The sequence below is a fragment of the Physcomitrium patens genome, chromosome 1 (genome assembly GCF_059467195.1).
Source record: "Physcomitrium patens ecotype Gransden chromosome 1, ASM5946719v1, whole genome shotgun sequence".
Classification (NCBI taxonomy): domain Eukaryota; kingdom Viridiplantae; phylum Streptophyta; class Bryopsida; order Funariales; family Funariaceae; genus Physcomitrium; species Physcomitrium patens.
Genome location: NC_143410.1, coordinates 22,437,909 through 22,446,501, shown reverse-complemented (window position 1 = coordinate 22,446,501; position 8,593 = coordinate 22,437,909). Strand labels below are relative to the sequence as shown.

General features: G+C 44.7%; 1 protein-coding gene across 7 annotated transcripts; it reads left to right on the top strand.

Moving 5' to 3' along the window:
• The first annotated feature begins 317 nt into the window (after positions 1-317).
• Positions 318-6,220, top strand: LOC112285781 (uncharacterized). 7 transcript variants are annotated; one of them, XR_016505083.1, is made up of 10 exons: positions 318-1,017; positions 1,822-1,900; positions 2,411-2,490; positions 2,694-2,760; positions 3,271-3,345; positions 3,698-3,946; positions 4,160-4,327; positions 4,554-4,726; positions 4,825-4,957; positions 5,302-6,220. XR_016505083.1 is itself a non-coding variant. In XM_024526940.3 (9 exons), exons 1-8 carry the CDS (start codon positions 942-944, stop codon positions 4,717-4,719), a joined length of 960 nt encoding a protein of 319 aa, XP_024382708.1. In that variant the 5' UTR covers positions 318-941; the 3' UTR covers positions 4,720-4,726; positions 4,825-5,231. The 7 variants fall into 7 exon arrangements, 4 of the variants coding, with proteins under 4 accessions (XP_024382708.1, XP_090109759.1, XP_024382679.1 ...); XR_016505072.1 differs by having other exon boundaries at positions 3,686-3,946; XR_016505082.1 differs by having other exon boundaries at positions 3,686-3,946; positions 4,801-4,957.
• The last annotated feature ends 2,373 nt before the right edge of the window (positions 6,221-8,593 follow it).

Sequence of the window (8,593 nt, the reverse complement as noted above, 5' to 3'; positions counted from 1 at the left end):
GAAGGGAGGAGAAGAGAAGCGAGGCGAAGGGGGGAGGGGGGGAGGAGGACTGCTGCTGTTGCTGAGAAGGTTTGATTAAGTAAATGGGTAAGACTGAAATGCTTGGGCTTACAAGAAGAAGAAGAAGAAGAAGAAGATTGTAGATGAGTTAGAGACGAGGAATTTTAATAGGAAAACACCCACTTCTAATGTTGAAGATGATGATGACGACGATGATGAAGAAGAAGCGAAAGAATGCATCCATGTGTGTGTGTGTGTATGAAGGAGGATGAGAAGGGGAGAGAGGGTTCAGGCTGCTGCGGTCTACTGTGACACATGCGTTCATGCAACCGATGACGACGCAATGGAAAGGGCGGGAGCGGGGGCGCGTGCGAGACGGCGAATGAGGGATGGAGGGAAGGAGGGACCTCGGAACCCGGGACCCAGACACATCGTCGTCGCTTCTCACACACATACATACTAACAAGTGGACACCGCTGACGAGCTCGCTCGCAGCAGTGGCAGCAACAGCAGATGAAAATGATCGATATCTGAGGCGACGACGACGGCTGACTCACGGCGCAGCCCGACTTGAGCGAGTGCGAGCGAGGCTGCGACGCCTGTGAAGCTTCTGGAACCCATCGCCACTCGCCTACGGCCGGACCCTGGAGCCTCGGCCCTCGAGGTGGTTAGGGTTTTGCACCCGCAGCTCTGTCTGGCCTCGTGAACTTCCCTCCGTTAACCAACCGAGCCTTTCCTCCCCTGCTCCTCCTCTGCTATGGCCGCTTCCACATCCGACCTGCTTTCTTTCTAAAGGTTCCCTTTCCTCGGTCCGCACTGCTCTTGCACGCGCCTCTTTGCCAATTTCGTATTCACTGCGATCGTTCGAGCCAGGTTTCGGTTCTTCTCGGCCGTCCCCGTGACCGTGTTGCGCCGGAGTGGTATTCGTCTTTGAAGCAAGCATGTCGCATTTCGGGAGGGCTGGTCCTCCGGACATCAGAGACACCTACTCGCTGCTTGTGCTCAACATTACTTTCCGTACGTGATTTTTCTTGTTAGTCGTGCTCCCCCCCCCCCCCGCTCCCCTTTCGCGTCCTCTCCCTAGTCCTTGTGATATTCCTGTGAGGCTCGAAGTTTTGAGGATTAAGCAGTGGAATGCGTTCTCGTAGAGTTGTCGCGCCAGCTGTTTGACTCGGCCAGTTGTTTTTTTTTTGTTTTGTTTGGTATTATGTTTAGCATCGGCATGAGTGTTGGAAATGTTGGCGATTAGTGATGCGGGAGAGCCGTCGTGAAGTAGCGCATGTCTAGTGCTGGTTGGAAGGCAACCGCAGCGATTTCATCTGCTTGGGTACGGGCTTGCCAAGAACCGCAGAGCCGCGGTTGGACGCGGTCTCACAACACACAGTACTCGGCACGCTCATCAGCTATGGATGTTGTTGTTGGTAGCAATGCGGATGCGAGTGATGATTGCATGCTTCAGTTTTGGAAGAATTGAGTGAGCAGGGGGAGGAGGGAAGAGGCAGGGGGTATAGGAGAATACACCAGTCTGGAAATTGGTCGAATTCGTCAGGATTTTCGTCGAATTGCCATATTTCTGTGAGCTTTGTTGAATTCCCTAGGATTAAGTATTAAATCTTGGAATAGGTCTTTTCCTTTCAATTTTCAGATGCTGCGGATGAGTAGTGAAACAGCAAGTGCGAACGGAGGATTGCTGAGCGCTAGGCCTTACGATCTCTTCTCTCAGCGTGGTGATTCGATCTTAGGAATATCTCCTTTTTGAGTATGTCGCAGCTAGTGCATTTCTTTCGTTCTGTTGCTGAGTGGTGGTTTGTCGTTGTTCAGGTACGAGCGCGGACGACCTTTACCCTTTGTTCGACCGGTATGGAAAGGTGGTAGACATCTTCATTCCCAGAGATCGCAGGTAAAGTTCGAGCTGGAATCAACTTCATGAGATCCTCGAGTTTTTTTTTTTTTTTTTTTTTTTTTTTTTTTTTTTTTTTTTTTTTCCCCTTCTCCCACTTGACTGTCCCCTGCATCCTGGATGCGAACTACTTCGTTCGAATTCGGAGTTGATTGGATGAAGGCTGATAAGTCGCATCAGGGTCGACTGCTCTGGTTTCAGTAGACAATCCGCGTAGAGAAGAAGCCCAAAGCAATTAGAGCAGGCACTGTGAGTATTTATGTCTGTGAGAACCGTTAAATTGGTTCTACACCAGGTCCAGCAGCAACCAGGGTGGGTTCAAGACGCGTAGAATGGAAGATGAGTAGAACGGTAGGGGTGATTAGGGGATGTTTCGATGGGACGATTAGGACACATATCTTCCATCGCACTTTCCTTTGTTTTTCCTCTCTTCCATCGATTGTTGGTCGCACACTTGTATATGTTTAATAGTATACAAGAACGCTGCTGAGGTTCATGTTGGATGTGCAGGACTGGAGAGTCTCGAGGTTTTGCTTTTGTCCGGTACAAGTACGCAGATGAAGCTCAGAAGGCCATCGAGCGCCTGGATGGTAACTAATCCATTCGCATCCCGTGTATGTGAGTAGAGGAGTTGGCTAGATGGATGTGGTGATAGGTATTGTTCTGTAACAACTCGATGAACAAGAATGTGTAGGTTAATGGAGGATGAACTGCCATTAGAGAGGAGAACGGAAAGCACGCAAATACCTTGAACACGTCTGACATTTAGTGTATCCCGACTGCGGTGATGCAGGTAGGGAAGTTGATGGACGGCACATTGTGGTGCAATTTGCTAAGTATGGACGGAAGGATGAGCCGATGTGAGTTCCGGGTCCCGGTCTTTTTTCAATCACGTTAGAGTTCACATTTTTGATCAGGATGTGTGTTGTGGTGTTTGGGGCTACGAGACGTTGAGGGTACGAGGCGCCCTGTGTGTGCGCCGTGAAGATTTGGGTGGTTTTTGTGAAAGATGCGTTGTGAATCGTGGAGTGTTTTGGAGTGGCAGCAGCTTCAGGAAGTTTAGACAAGTTGGTATATGACTTGCTTAGCTGGCAGGTGATGGCGCAAACAGCATTTTTTAAAGTCTGATGTGTAGCCTGGGTTGAGGTGCAAATCCTGTATTTATGTGTCCATGGTTGCGATTTATTAGCGTTGGTTCCATGGCCTTCCTAGGTTTTGTTCAAAGTCTTTCCACATCTGACTCTGGACAAGATCGGTCACCGATGGCTTGGTGAACGTTGGGACGTTGTGGTGCTAGTCAGCGAAGCCATTCTGCGCTTGCTGTTGCTGGAAGTGGATATGTAATTTCTTTATTTTTCCTCTCTGTGCAGCCAACGAGGAAGGATTACTGATACTGGCATGAAGAGAGTTAGCAGATCTGCAAGCCGAAGCCCTAAGCGTCCGAGGTAAGTTCAGATTCTGTACGAGGTGTCAGTTTTTGTGCGAAATCGTGGGCAGGCGCAACATCAACATTCAAATTAGTTCATCACCAGTTTATGGATATGCTGTGTTTGATGTGTACAACGAGTCTAGTTGTCTCGTACGCACATCTTGGCAAGTTTCACGTCTGTTGCTATGAGTCAACAGCATGTTATTATTTACTATTCAATATTTATTTTTTACAAACTGTTCGAAGTAGCGTCCCTTTTTCCTGTCACGGCCAGTATTGCGGTGCATTCTTCTGAGTAGGAGCAATTGTTGGCGAGATTGAAAGATTTGGATTTCGCACTAACGTGATCGATGCAGCTGGGATCGCAGGTCCAGTAGGGACGATGATCGGTACACAAGGCATTACCGGAGCCGCAGTCGGAGTCGTAGCCGGAGCCGTGATCGCTACGAGCGGTCAAGACATCACGATGATGATTGCCGTGAGAGAGAACGCGAGAGGGATAGGGGCCGTGGTTCAAGGCGTCGCAGCCCAAGTCGTAGTCTGAGTCGCAGCAGGAGCTTGAGTCGGGATCGTGGAGATGTGAAGCGGTCATCTCGCAGTGCATCTGACAAGCGCAGGTAATTGAGCACCACATGGTGACGAGGTGATAGCTGAATATGGAGAGAGTTTGTTGTGAAGAGTGTCGGTGTGAAGCTGAACATGCGATCTTGGATGAATCTATAGCGCATGCAAATGGTTGGGACTGGAAACAATAATTGTGCTCGACCCTCGATTGGGTGGTGTGTGACGTGCATTGATGTGTGCTTGGGACGACTATTTCGATGGTGCAGCCCTAAGAGAGAACCAAGCTCTCGAAGGAAGCTAAGTCCCAGCCCCCAGGAGAAGCGGAGCATGAGTCGTAGCTTAAGCAGGAGCATAAGTCGCAGCCCTCGGAAGTCGGAGTCTGAAGAGCCCGTAAAAGAGGCGACAGCTAGAAATGGAAATGCATCACCTGCACGGTGAGATTTGTAGGCTTTCGCAGAAGTTTCATGAGAGGGGATGCTGTTTCGTGGTTTGATCCTTGGACTCGAATAAGGCAACGGAATAGCAGAACATGTGGTGAAATGCAGTGATGGGTGCAGATTTGGGTGGCGTATTATTGAGATTAGTATAGGAACGTGGGTGGTGTAGGATGAATTTTGTTGCTGGTTCAGAGCTGTGCTCACTGTTGACGTTTGTATTCAGGGACAGTGAATCGCCAGAGCGTGGCGTTTCACCACCTCGTCGCCAAACGTCCCCTGAAGCAAGGAGCGACTCCCCTCGGCAGCGCAGTCTTTCTCCGGAGCCGGCCCGGAGCGGTTCTGGGGAACAGCCTCGAAGTCCTTCTTCAGCTCCTTCAGATGCGGCGTGATGTCATGGTAGATTATATATATTTGTGACGGTGGTGATAATGTGGTTTGTTGTGTGTATATGGCATCATATCTGTGGGCAGTTATTGGACACAATGCCTGTGCAGGTTGGTACGACACTCAAGATGAGGTACTGGGGAATCGAAGAAATGGCCAGCGGGACGCGTTGGTGATGACATAAGCGCAGGATTTGGTTGAGTTTGAAGTGGACAATTCCATCAGAGCGATTGTGTTCTGCTGGTCAGTTCTGGTTCGTTATCCTTGTAGTTTGTGAAGGTGATATTTCAGTTGAATTTGGGCGGGGAAGGGGTTGTCTCGCTGGGTGTGGTGTTTGTTATGTAGCGATGATGCAGGTAGTCCTGCCTTCTGATTTGAGCCGTTTATAGTTGAGAGAAGCGAGGGAACATTCGACACCAGCAGGAACTCGAGCATCATTGTGATATTTTGTTACGAGACACGTAGGAGAGATGTTATTGAGACAAGTTTACTGGTATGAGACGAGTATTTTTGATCAGTGCGGGCACATGTTGGAGAAGCAGTCTGACTTGGTATGTTCATGTTCATACTTTTGGGTACTGTGATAGTGCTGAGTGGGGTCGTGGGAATACATCACATTCATGGTGTGGGAGCTGAGCTGTGGTGGTTGCTGGCTGCTGATTCTTTGACGGCTGAGGTGCCGGGTGCTGGTTTATTGTAAAAGTATGTGGGGGCAAAAAGAGTGCAGTGCAGCTGATGCCGCTGCAGGTGTTCCTTGTTGTTATGGCCGCTTATGTGGTGGCAGCTTACATTCCGGTCTCTTTCGTCAGGCAGGGACGCAAGGGAGTAGCTGTCTTACACAGTAGCGCGGTGAGTGTCTATGCAGCAACTATGCATGAAAAAAGTATTGATTGTACTGCTTGCTCTATCTGGTTACTTTATCCGATGGCACAGTCCCATCTCATGAGCGGGGAGAGGGCGTGGTGGAAGCATATAGATGATATAGATGTGAGGTTAGTGCTTTTGTGTGATCAGACATGTGAAGCAGAAGGTGAGAGTGCGTTTGCACACGGAGGCGTTCGCAAGGTATTTGCATTTGCAGAGTGACGCTGCGGTAAGTTTTGAAGGGGCTGTGGTTGTTGGTGACGGTTAGATATGAACATGATGGAAGTACTTGAAGTAGGTATTGGAGTAGTGATTTGTGAGAGGCATACTCCGAAAAACCGGGAGATGTGGATGATCTGGAGTGTGAATTGCAAGTGATCGAGGTAGAAGGAAGTTGTTGGTCATGTGTGTGTCCTTTGTTACTAACAGCAGAGCTTTCGGAAAGAGCACAACCAGCCAGAGTCAGTGGGCAGGGAAGCTGTGGAATGTGCGTTGTAGGTGACAGTGTGATGGAGGGGCGTGTAGGCGGCTAGTGTCTGGACTGTGAGATGCAGCTTGTTGTGAAGTAGTTTAGGTATCCTGGCAAGTAGCCAGGACGCTGGAATGAAGTTTTTGAGTTGAAATGAAACGCCTCCAAACTAATACTCGATTTGTATTCATATACTAACCGAAACCTTACAACAAGCTTATGCGTGTTATTAGATTACATGCTTTTATATGTCAAGATATTTGTTATGGGTGTTGACAAGCGTGTTTTGTCAATGCAAAAGAATGATTCTTTGTCCATTTTAGACGTCGATGATTGATACTTTGCGAATGTATTTAAATGTTGCTGCGATGAATGCAATGTTTGATTTTGAGGTTTGAATCAGTCAAAATATTCGACGTAGGTTGTTGCCTTGCCCTTGCATCCAACGTCTTCTTTTGTACCAAAGGCAATGTGAAGACAACAAGCAACTCTAGACACTTACGAAGAAGACACGTTGAGCTTGAACCATCTACGCATATTTTTATGCATATTCAGGAATGAGTACTTGCTTGGTTTGCAAGGTCCTGTTATGCAATGAAGCTTTGATCGTCTTTCATCCGCCCAAGACACGCTGTTTTCTTGAGAAATGAAGACCCAACGAACTAACTGCAGAATTAAGATGTAGGAAGTTCAATCCAAATTTTCAGACTACCATTTTCAAACAACCATGGCTTGGAATAGGTTGTTTTCACTCTAACTATGACTTGTATTGTAAAATTGTTAGGGAGCTATTGATACCAATTGAGTTAGAATTGAGATAGTAAGTTAGCTAATCATGGGCATTGAATTAGAATGCTTTTAGTGCTAAGATAGAAATATTGGTTAAATGTCCAACAAAAGAAAAAAAACATTAACAATATGTTCAAAAGTTATAAATCCAATTCATTTGTTTATCCCAATTATTTTCCATGGCAATCACTTTCAACAAATAATAATATAAAAAGAAAAATATCAAAGTAATTCACCCATTTCTTAAATCAATCTATCCTATTACAACCATAATTAGAAAAATGGATAATCTCTAATAATCATCATTACAATCATGGCCTTCATCCTAAATCTCTTTGTTCCTAGTCCTCACTCCATCTATTCCCAACCTTTTTCATCTCAACTTCCCTCATTTTCCTCCTCCCATTCCCTCCCTCGTTCCTAGATTTCATTTTAACCCTCCTTATTTCTCCCATTCCTAACTTTCATCCCTTCTCTCTCATTCCCCTCCAAACAATTGCCACCTTTGCATTTATTATCCTTCCACTACCCTCCCATGGAACATTTTTATTTTGCATAAGCTCTTGGTGAAGTTTTTACAATGTGCATTCAAACTTGTTGAATCTAGAGGGTTTGGATTTTGTGAGGTTAACTCTGAAATGGTTTTATTTAGGCTATGAATTGAAGGTTTATATGTGAAGTGGTGTTTGTTCTAAGTAAAATTGAGAAATCAACATGCATTTATTTTTCAAAGCTTGTTTTTAGATCAAACAAAGATTTGATATATGGACCACAATCTAGCAATGCAACCACTTCAAAAGAAAGAGATGAAAGCATTTGCATGAGAAATAGATTGTAGTGATTTATCTACAATAGAGTATAGAGAAAAATTTGCATTATTAGACAATTGTGGCTTGATTTTGCATGTTCAAGAGAGATAGAAAGACTCTAAGAAAAAACAATGAGTTGTGCATGTATACTGAGCATCAATTTTTTGTTTCTACTTGAAGAGTTCTTAGCCTTTCAAAGAGAACAATTAAACCTATCTCAAATGGTACAATTTCTATGATTGAAGCATTATTCTACAAGGTAATTTGATGTCACTTTTTTTCTTTTTTCTTCTTTCTTTCTATTTGACTTATGCATAAGAATTAATTTCTTTCAAAATCTATCACTAGATTTTATCATCAATATTACATATGATTTTTTATTTTTTATTTTTTATTTTTTTAAGGATCTTGGTACTTAGTATCTAGATTTGAAGATTTATCTTTAATGTTGATTCACAAAACTTTGAGATAGCAAAATCACATAAAGTCAAAGTTTAGGATGAAGAAAAAATAATATTATTTGAAAGAGTCCTAGTGTTAAGAAATTATACCATTTTTTATTTTATATATGCATGTTGGCATTTTAACAAGGAAGACATCCTTTCTATTTTGCTTTACTTGGTAAGAATGTGTATGTGATGAAGTTTGAAATATTGCTGAGAAGAACTCTCAATTGAAGTTTATACAGTTGAAAATGGAAGAGAAGAATGAAGGAGGTTGAAATGAAGAAGGTTGGGAATAGAGAAAGCAAGGGCTAGAAATAAGGAAAGAAGGAAGGGAGGGGGGAGGGAGAGAGAGGGGGGGGGGATGGTGGAAGGAATGATGGCTATAATTGAAATGATGATTTTTGGAGATAATCCATTTTTTTAATGATGATTACAATAGGATGAATTGATGTTGTAAGTGGATGAATTAATTTATCACTTTTCTATAAGAAAAACTAAGATG